The sequence below is a fragment of the Paramormyrops kingsleyae genome, chromosome 12 (assembly GCF_048594095.1).
Source record: "Paramormyrops kingsleyae isolate MSU_618 chromosome 12, PKINGS_0.4, whole genome shotgun sequence".
NCBI lineage: Eukaryota > Metazoa > Chordata > Actinopteri > Osteoglossiformes > Mormyridae > Paramormyrops > Paramormyrops kingsleyae.
The window spans coordinates 15,688,043-15,705,155 of NC_132808.1; the positions used below are offsets into that span (position 1 = coordinate 15,688,043).

Here is a 17,113-nt window from a genome sequence, read left to right on the forward strand (position 1 = left end):
AGCTCAGGATGCTGAACGTCACAACGACTAATAGACTTTATTGAAGTTCTTTTGTATCATCAGTAGCTATGAACAGCTATCAACAAATTATTGAGAATGAAAACAGAGGCTGGCTTAGTTTTGTTTTTAAGTTGTAGGCTTGAGTGAGCTGCTGCACAGTATTCTGACAGTGCATTACCACCGACACCCAGAAGCTCTTTCCTCCAGTACTACTTACGCCAACTGTGAAAGTGGGAAAGATACAGTTAATCAGATATATTTGACTACAGGTTGAGTCAAATGGGCCTGACAGATATATTGATAAAGTAAAATATTCCACTCATTACAAGCTGACATAGAAATATGACACAGCTTTTCTGTTCAGCTAACCTACAGACACACACATACATCTCACCATGTTATATGCTTTACTTTGCCTTGTCATCTTGTCTTAATTGCTCAATCCACCACCACCTTTTTGGCGTCAGTGCTCTGGAATTTTTTTTTCAGTTTAGATGAGTTAATGATTGGCAGTCCCTTAAAATGTTGAGCTGTGTCGCTCCCCATGTCAAACATCAGCTTATCCAGATTTGATCCACTACAGTATATTTTGACATGATCATTGAATAACTGGTTGTTGTTGTTATTATTATTATTATTATTATTCAAATTCTCACTAGATCTCTTTTTCATACGGTTCACCCTCTTCCAATTTCCACACAGGTCCTTTCCTAAACCTTCCTGCAACTGAAATCCTTTACAACACTTCTAAGACAACTGCCTGTATTTTATTCTTCTTATGGAATCTCATCATATATAAATAAAGACGCAGAAGCCACATATGCAGTGGCAGGATGTCAATCCCTGTGAAGAGTTTGTGGCCCTGGACAATGTCTTATGACCACCACGCCACTAGGTGGCAGACTAGGTCTTTGACAAAAAGTATTTTCTCTTCGCAGGCCGAGTTAATGTTATAAAAATCTTATTTGAATATGTTTGTAGGGAGAATGACGTTTCAGGGAAAGGATACAGGTTTTGGATAGTGTGTGGTAGATGGATTCCTACTGTATTTTTGTATCAAAGTACTGATTCCAAAATCGTCGCGCCTCCAAAACCGTTTCCAATTCCAGTTCCACCCAGCCCCCAAGGAGAGGCAGCAGCACCAAAACCAGTCCTGATATAGAGACCATACCACATAAATCCACGGAGTACCTATACCTCCCAAACCAGTTCCCACAGAAAATCCCCACAACCAAACCAGTTTCTACAAAAATTGTTGCGCATTTGGAATTATCTGCAAGTAGCTGAACGCACAGTTGTAACAGTATTAACAAAGTTAACAGTTTAGAATTCATTTGTTCTTCTGAGGTGGAATTTTTTTTGCAGTGTTTGTATATAAAATTTACCTGGTTAAATGAAAGTTTCCTTTTTCTAGTATATTAAAACCACTGCAATGTGTCCTTACATTATCTGGAAACTTTCTTGTGCAATAATTACCAGTATATCGTGGCTTACTCCATCTGTGTTTTTGTTACTCGTAATTAAGGCTTCATAAAAATGTTAAATTACTATTATTAGTGATATTTCAATAACAAACATTCAAGCTTTTCTTTGATTTTGAACAATCATCAAAATAGCTTATAAAATCAAATGTAACCAAAAACATCTGCCTTCAGGTTAAATAACCAGAGCACAGACATACTGGAGACAGACCATGCATCTATTTTTGCCATTGTTGATCTGAACAGTCATAACTTTCGATGTTGATTCATAATTTATTCTGACAAAGGGACATTCAGCTTCTGCTCCTTTGGGCCTCGTCGTTAATCGGGTTCCTGAGAATCCTTCACCCCAGAACCTTTGGCAGGGACTCATCAGTGCCATTAAATGTAACTGAAATTTAAAACCCATTTAGAATTATTTTTTTGTGAAGGTCAGGTGATGAAGCAGAAGCTTGTACGTGAAGATCTTATGAATGATTAACAGTCCTGACTGAAAGTAATTCCACATTCTTAATTTTAAAAATAATCCATCCATTTTCCATAACCGTTTATCCGATACGGGGTACTGGTCAGCCTAGAACGCACAGGGAAGGTGACATTTTACAGCGAGGTACTCGTCAATCATAGGGCGGGCAGACACACACTGTGGGCAACACCAGTTCACTGAGCTGCATGTCTTTACACTGTAGGGAGAAACACTGAGAGAACATGCAAACACATCCAATACATCATACTGAGTCACTTAGGCTGAAAACTTTGGCCTACATAATTAATTCAAACACATAAACCTTTAGTGGTGGGATGCCAGACTCTTCCGTGCGTTTTTAGATTGCTCCATCCATTTTCATTTTTTAATACGGTATCAAAAACATCACCAGTATAAGAGCAGTGCACAGGGCATGTCTGTACATATACAGTCTTTTTTCATGAATATAAATGAGCCAAAAGGAAAGTGTCTCACTAAAGTATTGTAAAACATTCCATCAATCCTATAAAAAAGTCTTTGGTGCTTATATACAGTTCTGTAAAATACTATAATCACTGGTTTCTGTAGTATGGCAAGGGTCCTTTCGGAAACCAGTTGAAGTCCAGCGTAAAACGATAAAATGCAGTATACCCAGGCCAGCTGAAGCGATCAGCTCTCCATTGTCTTTCGACCATCTGGTCACACGCAGTGGTAGCTGTAACGTAATGGTAGGTCATGAGTGTCCCTTGTAGCTGACCAATTCTTTCATCCATTCAGGATTTATAAATTAAACACTTTTATGTCAACAGTTACAATGCTTGCTATACAGTTGAAGTTTCAACCACAGTGAGTACAAAATATAATATTCTTGTCCCTTTTTTTCCTCCATACCATCACCATAGCAACACTGATGTCCCTGTACCATACAAGTGTGCTGTCATATATACATCGGCCTTGTTCACATGATTCAAAAGTAATACCCAGTGTCAATGCAGGGTCCTCCCTCTCTCGTAACTGCCTTTAACAGAACTATTAAACAATGACCATTGAAAATGCATAATACAGATGGTTAAAATATTAATACTTCATAACTGTCTTACTCCCTAATTGTTGGACAAAGCCTAAGGTAAAAAAAAATAGTATGTAATCATTTTTGGCAAAAATATTTACATCTTCAGTATTTATGAATAATGTGGCGGCAAACTTAAACGTTTTTGAATTCTCCAAAAAAAAATTGTGTAGTACCCTAGCAAACAGGTCAAACTGATTCAGTCTGACAAGCTTAACTCTTTATATGACCGTACAATAACCAAGTGATGGAGAAAAGGGAGATCTAGCTGAGTGCGGGTCATGTGACCATCTTCCAGAAGCTGTCATTCCATCAGATTCGCAAATGTGCAGCCAGGAGGTGGAGCAGGCAGAGCCTTGAGAACAAGCGTAACCAGAGGCCAGCTGGACGAGGCTTCACACGATCTGACCCTTAGGGTGGATGAGGATCGCGTTGGCGAGGGGTTTGGGCCGCAAGGTTCCGTTGCTGTAGTGAAAGTTGTTATTCAAAGCTTCTGAGATCTGGGTGCTGTTGCTCTTGCCGTTGTGGTTGCAGTGTTCTCTGTGCTTCTCTCCATCTTCCTGGCCGTGCTCCTCCTCGTCCTCCTCGTCCGTCAGCAGAGGATAGGCCGAGTTAAGAGGGGAATGCTGAGCCCTGTCACATCCGGGAATGCCGGCCTTGCCGTTAACGAGCCTGAGGTCTGCCGTGCGCTCAAACGGGGGGAGGGAGGGGAGGAGAGGGGGGTGGAACGCAGGAGGGAGACGGGAATCCTGAAGGACAGAGAGAAGAGCGCTCTAACAAACAATTCAAGTTCTACGCTGCTGCTGGACACCAGGGATTGTCCACATCAGATCTTTCTCAGCAGCACTTCATGAACTTTAATGAATCAACAATAAAGTCTGATATAGACATCAATATATAACAATAAAGAAACTTTTTAACGTCTCTGATCGTTTTGACTGTGTAATTGGGGGGGGGGGGATTATGACGAGCTACATGTGTGTAAAGTTTGGTGGTTCTAAATATTTTTTTATTTTATTTTTTTTACTGAAAACCAGCAAATTAAATTTTGTAAGGCACATTATCAGCTGGGTCTGGATTAACTCACGGTTCTTTCCAGACTTTGACGAATCCTACTACAGACCATCACAGAGTGAGTTAGAACGATAATTAGTACAACTTTCAGTTCATGTCCAGGATGTACTAATTTACTGGGGGAAAAAGTGATAAATTGGAAAACATGACTATTCATATGGGTTTTGTACACACCAATAGCAGCAGTTCTTCTTACTCTACGGTAATAGTACATTATCTACATGGTAGATATTCCAAGCTAATATACCATTTTCTTTAATAGATTGTTATGGGCTGATTTAGCTACCAAATGAGTATTTCTATAGAACTTCATCATTGACTAGCCATTAATCTCATTTCATTACATGGGTGCAACTTGTAGATACACAAACACCCAGATCGGAAACACATTGTTCCTTACTATGGAATTCACTCTTAGTAGAGTCTCATCTCCATTGACTTCCCGATCAAAATCTCTCTCCTTCGTTCGCTCCCCACGTCGAGAGGAGTTGAATATAACGGGTCGACCCAAGGAGTCTAAACCCCCCCGGCCACCAGAGAGAGTAGAGTGGCTGTCTCTGCTGCGACCTTGTTCCTGCGAGAGTGAGAGATTTAGAGATAGAGAGAGAGAGAGAGAGAGAGAGAGAGAGAGATTTAAGGCCCAATGCTTGGCAGCAGAAAGTGATAAAAGATTCCTGCTGTTGGGAAATTATTCTTTTTTGAATTAATTCAGAAAATATGCATCTATGTGCATATAATCACTGTGAATATGTAAGAATCTTTCTTTTAATAACTCTTCTGCGCTCATACAGCACCGTTTCAGACAGATTCTGTATTATTATTAGATTTACTTGAGTCAGGATTTAACCTTGGATACTGGGAGTTATAGAGACAAGGGGCAGTGAGGGTATAGAGGGATTCAGATGAATAATGAGGACACAGAAAGAGGGAGGGAAGACAGGAGGAGAAAGTGAGAGACTAACTGCGGTTAGGGAGGACAGGCTGCTGCGGATGGTGCCTTCCACTCTGAGAGGAACGCAGTCCTCAGCCTGAGAGGGAGAGAGACGGTCAGTGTGAATAAACATGGTCAGATAACGCCTACAGTCAGTCAGTGTGTAAATGGGTGTGAATGCGTGTCCTATCTGAAGGCTGCATGGGCACCCGGTACCTGTATATGGTGGTCGGCGTTGACGGTGTGCATTCTCCTAAAGGAGGCCTGTCTGGACAGAGTGGTGATCTCCTCCCTGGAAAGCAGAAACACCCACTTTTAATGCTACAAGTTGACTCTCCTGGACGCTTCCTAACAGCCTGCCATTCAGACTCACTTTCTCTCAGTCAGCTCCATCTCCAACTTCTTATTCTTACGCTTGTGGTAGCGGTTCACCAGGACAACCGAGATTACCATAACTACCACCAGCACCCCAATGACCACACCTGCGATGATCATCAGCAGGCTGTCAAATGTGGGTTTTGGAGGAAACTCTATAGGGAAGAAGATGGGGCATGCAGTTACACATATTATACACACGGGGGCAGCAGAAACACATATTAAAAACCAAAACCAGCACAACTTAAATGTTCTGTTAATGACCTCGCCTCACCCGTATGTTTTACTATTTTCAAGATTTGTTACGAGCATTAAGGCAATAAAATGTTTCATTTCAAAGGGCTCTGTGTGGCAAATCTAATCACCGTGAGTGTCTGTCACTTAGACTCCGCTGTCATTCAGCATACCAGAGCTTGAGGATTTAAATGCAGATTTCAAGCATGCATGGACACGTATTTCAGGGAAATAGCTGGTTAGAATAAAGAGTCACACTGACAGGCAACGAACAGAATAAACAGGATGGTGAAACGGAATAGCAGAGACGCGACTGAGCGCATGAGCGTGTGACAGCTGTGCTCCCCACCTACCGGACACTTTGACCTCAACGTCTGCCTTCCCCATGCCCACAGAATTCTGTGCCATGCAGTGGTACCGGCCAGCATCCTCCAGAGTTAGGGGCCGACCAAAGATCAGAGTCTCGTTCCTTACAGTTACGCCCTTCGGAGGTGGCCCGCCGTTCCTGAGCACAGGACAAAAATGTCCTTAGCACAGCCAATCATTTCGTCAATCGATAAATAAATAAAGACGCACCATTAACAATGTTTTAAAAAAATAATTGAGAAAAAAAAAACATTGATTAAAAAAATCTCGATTACATCACACCCCAAGTAGCATGATTTATTTATCGTTAATTACAACGCAATTCCTGAAAGCATCCAATCTAATTTTTATAGCTCTTCATACATGGGTTATTCATGCAGGGTTTGGCCCATTTCTGTACACTCCCTGCACTCGGATGCCACATGTGTTCAGTGGAAATTAAACCCAGTTTCAGTTTAATCTGTTTTCAGCGCGCACGCCTTCCATCGGAGCGTCACGCTCTGGAGCGACACCTTTTCGCTGCGACGGGCCAGGCCCGGGTCTGCAGATGGCTCCGCCAGAGGTGGCCCAGCTCGTTGGAGAGGAAGGCAGAGCAAGGCTGGACTCCTCACCCTCAGGTGCTGCACCTTTCACTCTTACAGCTCGGGCTGCCACTAATCCCAGCGTCATGCCCTGCAATATGACCTGGGGGGGTTGTGCATTTTGGAGCCCTCTATGGGGGTACGCGACTTTGGGGACTCAACCCCTCCTCCCTCCCGACCCCCCCCCCCCCCACAGTGAAGCATGCACATTTGGAAATCGCTCAAACCCCCTCCCCCGCGTGTGAAACTCCAATCTGTCTGGTTCCTGCTATACAAGCTGCAACACGACACCAGAAATATTACTTCACCTGCTTTGCACCGACTCGAAACAAACGGGAAAAACTGCTGGCCTGTCCTTACATTTTTTCCAGCAGTGAGTAAGTCAGGGTGTCTCTCTCACACATGCACGCACACACCCACAACTACTGATCATTACAATTATTTGAAAGCGGTTAAATCACATAATCCATAAGATTACCTCACCCTCTGAAGTGAGCAGAAAATTAGAGAGACTGAGGGACTCAAAGAGAGAGATAAAGAAGTGTTAGAATTAGTATTCCCCCCTATTAGTGACTTTAATGTTTAGGTGGTACAGTCCACTCCTGAGAGTTTCCCTTGGTAAGTGGTACTGTCCGTTTTACAGTTCACATAGATTCTGTAATAATTAATTGCCCATGAAGTAAACACCACTTCGGTAATGTTAGCTTTATAGCAGGCAGTTGAGAAAGAAAAAAAAAACATTAGATACTCTTATCCGAAATGACATACAACTGAGAAATCATCGTTAGCCAGTCCCTGGATTAAACGGGGTTAAGGGCCTTGCCCAAGAGCCCAATGGCGAAATCGCTCTACCGACCACAATATTTGTACAGATGACCTTTAGATCACAGAGGCCTAACCCACAGAGCCACGCACTCCATCAGAGGCCGAGTAAGAAAGATGCACCAAAGGACATCTGTGAGCGCAGCATCTGCCATTGAGTGACAGCGCGTTCATACCTGGTCCAGGTAAAGCTGTGTGGTTTCGGATGCCCTCTACTGTTACACCGGAGGGACGCTTGCTCCAATCCCACATACCAATTTTCATCGAAGCCGCTGACAGTCGCATCGGGGGGATCTGAAGACGGACACAGAAACACAGAAACACACAAACAGAAGTGAAGATAAATAAGGAGACTGGGAGATGGTAAACAGTGGGAAGGAGCGAGCATCAGAAAACTCACAATGCACTACGAGGCTGTTCTGGATCCTGCGGGGCCTGTCGAGGGTGGGGTGCCACACCAGGCAGTCCAGTTTCTTGCCATTCATGCCACGCAGAGGGTGCAGGGAGAAGTAGCTGGACACGGACCCAGGCCCTGAGCTGCGGTTACTGGCTTGGCCGGGCTGGTCCGTGTCCCAGGAGAGGCGGGGCATGGGGCGGGCCACCGCGCGACAAGTGGCCGCCACGCGGTAGGTCTGGCCCTCCACCATCTCTATTGGGTCCAGGCTGGAGATGGGTGGGACTAATCAAGAAGCGTGGCGTCAGATTGGATTCCAAAATCAATTCTTTTATTTTTTATTGCAGAAGTAAGATGAATGAACTTACCCCAGACTATAAGTGACATCTGTACCTCGAAGCTGCCGGACGGGAAGGTGGCAATGTGGCAGATGTATATCCCCTCATCCGACTCGTCCGTGTTACGGATGATCAGCGCCGAGTTCTGTATGGGGTTACTGTTCTCAAAGTAGACGTGCCCAGAGTAAGGCCCATACTCTGAGGTCGGGGGGGGAAGAGAGAGACAAGGGTGTAACTTTGGGTTGAACATTGGGAGGGGGGTTGAGGTCTACACTCATGTGGCGTGGGGGAGAGCAGGGCCATGCTTCAAGCCCATCTCAACAGAGATTTTTTAGTATTTTTCCAAAAAGGCTGTTATATGGCTATCTCAGATTAATTTTAAGGAGAAGAGATACCAAAACAAAATGGAATACATATCCCAACTAGGGGTTGCACTGGCTGGTTTTCATTATTGAGTGGTTATAACCCCCCCCCCCCCCCCCCACATAGTATACACCCATGTTAAGAAAGACTTTTCACTGCTTCATAATGTTTGGGATAATGCATTGTGATGTCATAATTCCTGTTTATAGCCCTCTAACAATCTCCCACTAACTACGGTGGCTCATTTGAAACAAAAAAGACGTCTGGTGTGGAGGCTGCCCCCCAGTAGGAGGAGGACGCGGTGAGGCTCTACCCGTGTGTCCCTCCGAGTGGTGCGCGGCGATGACCGTGTCCCTGCTGCCGTCGGGCCCTGCTTTGCTCCAGCTGACCTGCACCACCTTCTGCCCATCCACATGGAACTGGCACGGCAGGCGGGTGGGACCCTCCGTCACAGTGCGCACCGTCGCGCCAGCAGGGGGCTCCACAAATATTTGCCCCCAGATAGAAGGTACTGGTAGAGAGAGCACATGTACACCGGGAGGGGATTAATTTTACGGTCTAATTAGTCAGTACGTGTAGTGAGTAAGTCTGCGGAAAAGAGCAGTCTGAATGACCTGGCAGAAGTGTGTAATTATGTCTTTATATAAATTAGTTCAGTCATCAAATCATGCGAGTTTGAGCCCCGAGAGGCAGCTGAACCTCGCAGGGTTGGTTCTAGGTCACACATGTCCTGGTTCCAGTCCACAAGGCATGTTTTTAAGGCCTGAATGCGAGGCGGAGGGAGCCGGGATGAATGCTACGAAAGTGTGGCAGGCGTTAAAGTCAACTTCAATTAAGACGACAAAAAGCCCTGCATTCCACAAAAACATGAGTCAGAGATTTTCCCTTTTAAATTTTAAAGAGCTACAGATATGCCTGTCCCAAAGCCACCGTTTTACTAACATTCTTCAAAACAAAAAAGGTTTGTTCCGATGCACAAAGGGTAAAGAATGCAAAGTATACAAGAGACACTGACCCAACACTCATGCCGATAAACAAATAACACACAACACACAATACACATTCTGCCCCAGAAAACACACATATAGTTTATATAGACAGAAGCACAGTTTACATGCAAACCGTATATGGATAGTGGTTTTTTTTTTTGCATTTCAACAAAAAAAATTCACCCCTCCAACAAGTTTTCCCGCAAACAATCATTTATTATACTAACAGAGCTCCGCCTATTTTCAGTTACAGTACGACTAATTCATTTGAAAGTTCTGCTCTCTGTGTTTCTCTGTCAGCCCACAGACGGCTGCACTCCAGCGGTTTCTGTAAGTTACTCAGTTAGAAGGAGAGACCGCAGACAATTGTTGAACAACCTGGTTAGTTGTTCACAGGGATGCATAACTTAGATTCCCCCAAATACCACCAATGTGTAGCATATTAGTATAACCAGGGCCAATGGCGTAGAAGAGAGTTTCATATTGGGGGAGGGGGGCGTAACTTAATTTAAATATAAATGTTTGTTTTGAATGAATGAGTTTCTACACTTCTGACCAGGGGCAACGGAGGAGCAAAATACCTTGGCAGATTCAGGGGGGCCAGAACTTAACAGGGGCCATTTAATACGTAAAATTCTATGTAATATTGGGCAGGGGGGGCCAAGGTAACATTGTATTATGGGGACCAGAATTTCAAAGTATGAGTCTGAGTATAACTTTGACAGGATTTTTTTAGAATTAGGTGATCAGTGGTCATTGTTGACACACCACAGCACACAGTGCAGAACAGAAAAATGTGTCCTCTGCATTTAACCCATATGTGACAATGTGACATAGCAGGCGGCAGCTAATTCAGCCCCCGGGGAGCAGTGCTTGGGGGTGGTACCTCACTCAGGGTACCTCAGTGGTGCCTCACTGGTCAGGGATTCAAACCTGCAATCTTTCAATTACAAGCGTGCTTCCCAAACCATTAAGACACCACTGCCCACACCATTGTGTCATTTTTCTACGTTTTATAAAAATTTCTAAGAAAACAAATCAACAATTGTCCCAGTCTCCTCTAATATCAGGCTCATATTTACTTCCTCACCAAAATGTGATATAAAACACGCTGTAATGGAGAACAGATGATTATTGCGAAATAGGTGCTATCTCTCAAAGATTTGAGAAAATTATGAGGGTAGCAACAAATGCAATTACTAATTACACTAAGCAAAAAGGATGTGCAGCGAGCTGTGTAGAGGTTCAGTACAAAGCTGCTTCTAGAAGACATCTAACACGGTCATTAACAGTAAAAAAAAATTCCAGCTGTGGAAATGGTTAAAACCATTAACTTTGAATAAAAGCACCTACATATAATGGAAAACAAAAAAAAAAAAAAAAAAAAAGCAGGAATGAATGAAATCAGTTAAAACCAGCATGAACAGGACAATCCTGAGAGTCTTTTGCTGCTCACCAAGATGCCTGCAGTTCAGGTTCTGGATTTATTGATGGCTGCACTGTAGCGTGCAGAACATTCTTATTGCTAACTAAAGAAATGTGGTGTTACGGAGTTCAACTCCTCCTCCGAGACGTGAGTGCTAACCAAGGCAGCTGTCTGTTTTGTTCAGCCGAGCTCAGACTCTCTTCTGACCAATGAAACCAGTATTCTTACTGTTTTTCACATTTTGTGATATTTGAGATTGGAGGAGCGCCGCATGTGTGCTTTCTGGTAGCGCATGGCACTTTCTTTCCGTGTGATGTGCACATTCTGTTAATTAATGTAAGGTTAGAAGAGAACAGGGAGAGGAACCTGATCCGGTGAGGTTATTTTGCATTTGAGAACCAAACTGTATAGCACCACAATAAAAACCTTTTTTTGAATTAGAACACAGATGTTGCATTTACATTGTTTACCAACATTTATTTTGCTTTACATTTTTATCCAAACGCAAAGCAAACTGAGAAAGCAGGGTCAACCAATTTCTGAAGCAACTGGGGTTGAGGCCCTCATTTAAAGAACCCAGAGTGAAAATACTTTGTTGACCCTGGGATTTGAACCAGCAACTTTTGCAATCACTGGCTCAACATCCTAACCCATCACATATGTACATGCATTGGATTCTGCCCAAACAAACGTCATCCAACTTCCAAACACTCATCCGCTACAAGGTCACAAATACGTCATGCATCACTGTATTGTCTCGCAGTGACTCTCACTTCTACAGTAAACACCGGCAAATTGTAAACCTGCTACAACACAGACAGTGACACATTTCCTCCCTAATCCCACAGTCTCGCTGGTGCCTTGGCCTTAAAATGAAAGCCTCAAATAGCTCACTTAGGCCTGTAGAACAGCAGTAACCGAACTGTGAACCGAGTACCGGCTCCAGTAATGGCTGTGAATGGAATGTGGGTGTGGCATGGTCACATGTAGGTGGGGCGACAAATAATCACCCATCAGAGAGGAGACGTGGAAAGAAGCCGACATCTCCACCAGGTATCACGTTTATACCAGATAATGTATTTGATCCACCCCAGCTTACACACCAAACTAAGGGATCCACTGTACTATTACGAACTACGAACGTTATTTTAATATCAAAATTTAAACCGAGTTTAAGAATAGGAAATAAATCCGTAGGTCGGTTACAGTCTGCATGCCCCCTTGAAATTCCAAACTCAGAACAGTCAGCGCATTAATAAAACACCAGGCCAGAAACCACCGCAAAGATCTCCAGCCCAGCTCCACACCTGGAAGCATTTTGAAAACACAGTTAAGTTTCATTCAGCTTTTTTTGAGCAGAGGGCCGTCACGTAGTAAACAAGATCTTGTGTGAAATATACAGGGTGTCTAGTCCAGGGGGTTTGGGTCCTGTGTTCATGTCAGGAAGGTCGTGGATCTGCAGGCAGTGGCTGAACAGGTTCATGATCAGGCTCTTAGCCCACCCAGAGCTGCTGGGGGTCATGTCCCGACTCCAAAGATGGTCTCTCTCACGTATATAAAGTGGAAAGTATCTCTAAAGTTGACGGTACCAGCAGGAAGAGTGAAAACAATGTGATGTACGTTTTTTTGTGTGTGCAGTTTAATTACGAATCAAAAATCTAAAGTGTCTTCCATTTCATCCAAGAAACAAATTCAGAAGTTCATAAGTATTTTTAGTGTGCACATTTGTGCAGGTACAATGATAAGCAAATTTTTTCTTCTCAAAGTATTTGGCTACTATAAGGTAGCTGCAGTAGTATTTCAGCTCCTAAACAAGCATTGCTACTAAAGCAAATATTAAATAACATCAAATGCTGAGTTGCTCCAGAGTTCCTTTCAAATAATTAGATAAGTTTAGGTAGGTCTATTTATTTAATTGTTTTTTAATATAATGCACGGATATTATGCATTTTTTCTGCTCCCCGGAAATTAAAGAGGCAATTAAAAAAAGAATGAAACTACATTTTGTTGTTTTTGAGATGAGATTGTCAATGACCTAAATTCAGACTTCCTCATAGTATGTTACAGTGTTGGGAACAAAAACTCACTCAGTCCTCATGTAATCCAACAAAGAAGTATCGTTAAATTTCCCAAAATCATTTTCTGTGGACTGAGTGAGTTTTGGAAATATACTCTTGAGTTGTGTTGCGTATTTTAGACATAGATCCCATTCAGAATGTCCCCAGCCTCCCATCCTGGGTATCTGAGGTAGGATTCAGGCTCCGTGATCCTACAGTGGACAAGCAGTATGAATGATTAATGGATGGACGGATGTTTATTACCATGTCAAACAGGACTAAACATGTATACACATTATACATTATACTGGGAAAATTGGAAAAAATATATATATACACATTTTTGATTCATAATTATGAATATACAACATGTATATATGTTTTACTTATTTTTTAACTAACTAGGTGCTGTGTTATGACACGGTGCCTATGAATCGGAAGGTCATTGTTTCAAATCCCCCCGGTTGGGCCGTATATTAGATGAAAGAATCTTATAAACAGAATCCGTTAAAGCTGAGAAAAATTCACTGAAAGTAAACTAACGTTACACAAAATGTACATCTTTGTGTAATACAAAGAGCCCACGCTGTCTGCGAGTGTAAAACAGCAAATAATATCTTGCAGCGAAGAAGACTTAAGACCTCCAGACCCATTGCTGGTAGTTTGAATGCAGAGAATAAACCAAACTCTGAAACCTGGCTTTAATGCATGGAATATCCAACCATATCCACCACCCACTGATCATGAGGTCACATATCTTTCTCACCCTTATTGATTATTTGTCTTCACATCAGAGTTTGATGCTGAAAGGGCTGGGTTCCTGCCTGCTCATTCGAAAACAGTCATTACACCCCACCTCAAAGATTCAGCCAGAGAGGGGCATTGTTAAACCCCCTTTAAACAACAGGATCAGCGACTGATCCGCTAAATCACCACACACAGCGGCCAGGCAGACAAGAAAGAGAAGGTAGTGGAGGACAGGGGGGGTCTAGTATTGAAGATTGTTGCTGTTATTTAAATAACTACTGCATCTGAAACAGGAATGTGAATAAAATGCTTTGAATTCAGAGATTAAAAGTGAGCAGAGAACGTGAGTGTGTAACACAGAGAGGGAGAGAAAAGTCCAGAGACCAGACATATAGTTAACGAAGCAGAGAGTGTGGGACGTAGGGTGTATGCTGCACCGTGGTAAGACAATCGGAGACCATTGGCCAACTGAAAAACAGCAACCAGTTTTTCCAGAAATATTAGAGGAGGCTTCCAGAGCAGGAAAACACAAACGTAAGGAGCGCAGCCAGAGAAGGGCGTTTTAATTTTGTTCTTTTTTTAAACCGATTATGCATTTACTTTTTAAATCAAGTTCCATGTTGTTCTTCAAAATATAAATAACCATATTACCGTTAGCATTATCATAATTTATAATAACAATATGCATTACTGCAGTAAGTGTATTCAGTGGCAAAGGAGAAAGTTTGATACTAGGGGACACAGCATAATAATTTAAGTACAAAGGTCTATTTATCGGAGGAAGAAATGAAATATTAGCGGGCACACGTCCCCGTACCGTCCCCCGGTTCCGACGCCCTCAAGTATAATATCAGCTCCTTTCTTACCCATCACCCATAAGACGAACAGACCCACTGGAAGCCGTAATGTCATCTTGCACAAGTCCAGCAGTTCTGTTCGGTCACTTCGCGAAGTCCACTCCGGTACCGTTCCGTACACCCCCACGATGAAACTGATGGCCGCTCCTCAGTGCAATAAGATTGGATCAGCGAAGATTCAAAGTAATATTAAATATCGTTAGAATGATAGTCCAGCTGCCCAGGGTTGATGTCCGCTCCACTCCAGCATTTCCTCGCAGGAATCAGTTCTTTCAGGTTCGGGCTCGGCCCACGGGAGCGCCTGTTCGCCCGGACCTATGCATGACTGCTGGGGAGCCTCTCTAAGAATTCCGTTCCGCCACAAATAGCCTACCTTCAGCTTTTCTTCTTTCGCTTTTTACTTTAAATACTTTTTCCAGTTTTAAATAACATCAAGAAAATAAAAACCGCTACAGTTTCCAGGACCGAGCAAATGCCAACTCTGTAAGTAAAAAAAAAAAAAAAAAAAAAAACAGATCAATGTTAATGCTGAAAGTGGTATCCAATTGCGACGTACGGATTTTTTTTTGACATTCCGCTGTAGACTGATAATCTGTCTAGTTTCGGACATTTATGACCATTTTAGTCTACATCTTATAAAGGCGCACATGACTTTCTAACAGAGAAAAGGCATTTGAAGGTGGCGAGACGGTGGACTTCATACCCTGCGTCAAGCTCCGGCAGAGTCCCCATGGCGAGGCTGCAGCGGAAGTTTCCTGAGAGCTGATACACCTGTTGCTCACTCTCTCACCTTGATCACTCACGCAGCACTGCCATGTCAAAAGTGACTGCGTGACGCCAAGGCTCAGGGTGCGTCTTTCTGCACAGGAAAAAAGGAATCCAGACTTCTGATTACTATAGTGTGAACTGTAAACACACACACACACACACACACACACACACACACACACACACATAAATATATATATATGTATCGGATGTGTGTGTGTATATAGATATAGATCTAGGCCTATTCCATATATATATGGCTTATGTGTTTGTGCATGTACACCTGTATGGAATACGTGTGTGTGTGTGTGTGTGTGTATAACAGATTCATAAAATCAAAACCAATGGGTTATGTATTATTTATTATTATTTTACATATGTGTGTATTCATCTATTCAACTCATTCATGAAATGAAAACGCAAAAGGAAAAGCGTTGTGAAATCCCTCTGACGTATTCACCCGAATGCGTTTCTCGAAAACAGGGGATCTAACTAGATATTCGTGAGAGACTTAAGTCTGTCGTCGGAATTGCGTGTCTAATTTCCCCAACTTGGTCTGGGTGGGACCCAAACGTACATTTGAAAAGCGTTGCTTTTAGGATAAGATTGTTATTACAGATGGTAAATGCTGAAATAGACACACCAGACAACCCAAGTCACTGAATCTGACACGTTATGTTTGGCCCAGCCCTGATCACAAGAACCTGTTTCACAAGTTAGATTCCTCCAGTTAAAAAAAGTGTTATGCTGTATTAACTATTACCCGAAACTTATTGTGCTGCAGGCATGTCTCCCGCATTGTTTAAGTGTTATTATAATCAACATGATCTTTAATAATAACCAGCATAATTTAATAAACTTGGTGATCATTACTATCGAGAGGAATTTTTGTTACTAGACTGGATTTTTGAATGCTGTGCTACTTAAATATTTCTACTCGTTGTTTCGCTGGAAATATATACGTACCCTATGTGAAGAAGAAGTGCCTATTTATATTGTAAAGTATATGTTAGGATCTGCATACACGCCCCAAACGTATGATGAAAACACACACATTTTCACTTAAAATAGTAAGCAAACAACAAAGCGCCAGTATTAAACTGAAATAACCCCGTGGAACAGGGCGGGATTTGATGTGCAGAAAAAGGGGAAATCGTCGTTTTGTGTAACTAAGTATGCTTTTTGAGCGATGTTAAAGATTTTAACAACACAAAGTTGTTTTTTTTCATAACAATACATCTCATTGAATTTAATAAATTTGCGCAACTAGTGGGCGGGGTTTGAATGACGTACGAGACGTGTGGGCGGAGCAGGGAAAGTGAATGGACTGTGCTGCTTTACAAGCAATGTGTTTGTAATCGTTTTGTTGGTGTGGTCGGGGCCAGCGGTGTCTTCCAGTCCCGAGACTAAGAAGGCTGCACCACTGGCTAGCGAGTCAATGTTTTACATGTTGTTAATGCCTGTTACGTTTTATATTGAGGCAGTCACTTTGCAGAACTGGTAGGATTTCATCAAAGATGTAGTGTTCTCTGTGACCAGCGGTTTGACAGTGATGGTGACACCAAAGTCTGGGAAGGTAGGTCAGATCAGTCCTCCAAGCATTCATTAGCTCATCTGTCACCTGTTCACCTGTCTAGTCATGAAGCATAACAACAGTCGTCGCAATTACGAATAATATGTGAGTCAGATAGGAAAAAAATATGAGTCAGGTATGCTTCCCTCATCAGACTGAACACTGCACTCAAGCTTAACAGCCTGACAGATAACGAACATGC

General features: G+C 42.7%; 1 protein-coding gene across 2 annotated transcripts; it reads right to left on the reverse strand.

Annotated features, from left to right (window-relative positions):
• Window positions 1-2,011: 2,011 nt before the first annotated feature.
• On the reverse strand, window positions 2,012-15,429 carry nectin4a (nectin cell adhesion molecule 4a). Of its 2 annotated transcripts, XM_023814755.2 has the most exons (12): window positions 15,274-15,429; window positions 14,580-15,051; window positions 8,808-9,005; window positions 8,162-8,329; window positions 7,800-8,078; window positions 7,576-7,693; window positions 5,984-6,135; window positions 5,395-5,551; window positions 5,238-5,313; window positions 5,053-5,118; window positions 4,491-4,664; window positions 2,012-3,765 (listed from the first exon to the last, which is right to left on the reverse strand). In XM_023814755.2, exons 2-12 carry the CDS (start codon window positions 14,623-14,625, stop codon window positions 3,412-3,414), a joined length of 1,788 nt encoding a protein of 595 aa, XP_023670523.1. In that variant the 5' UTR covers window positions 14,626-15,051; window positions 15,274-15,429; the 3' UTR covers window positions 2,012-3,411. The 2 variants fall into 2 exon arrangements, with proteins under 2 accessions (XP_023670523.1, XP_023670521.1); XM_023814753.2 differs by having other exon boundaries at window positions 14,580-15,398.
• Window positions 15,430-17,113: the final 1,684 nt, after the last annotated feature.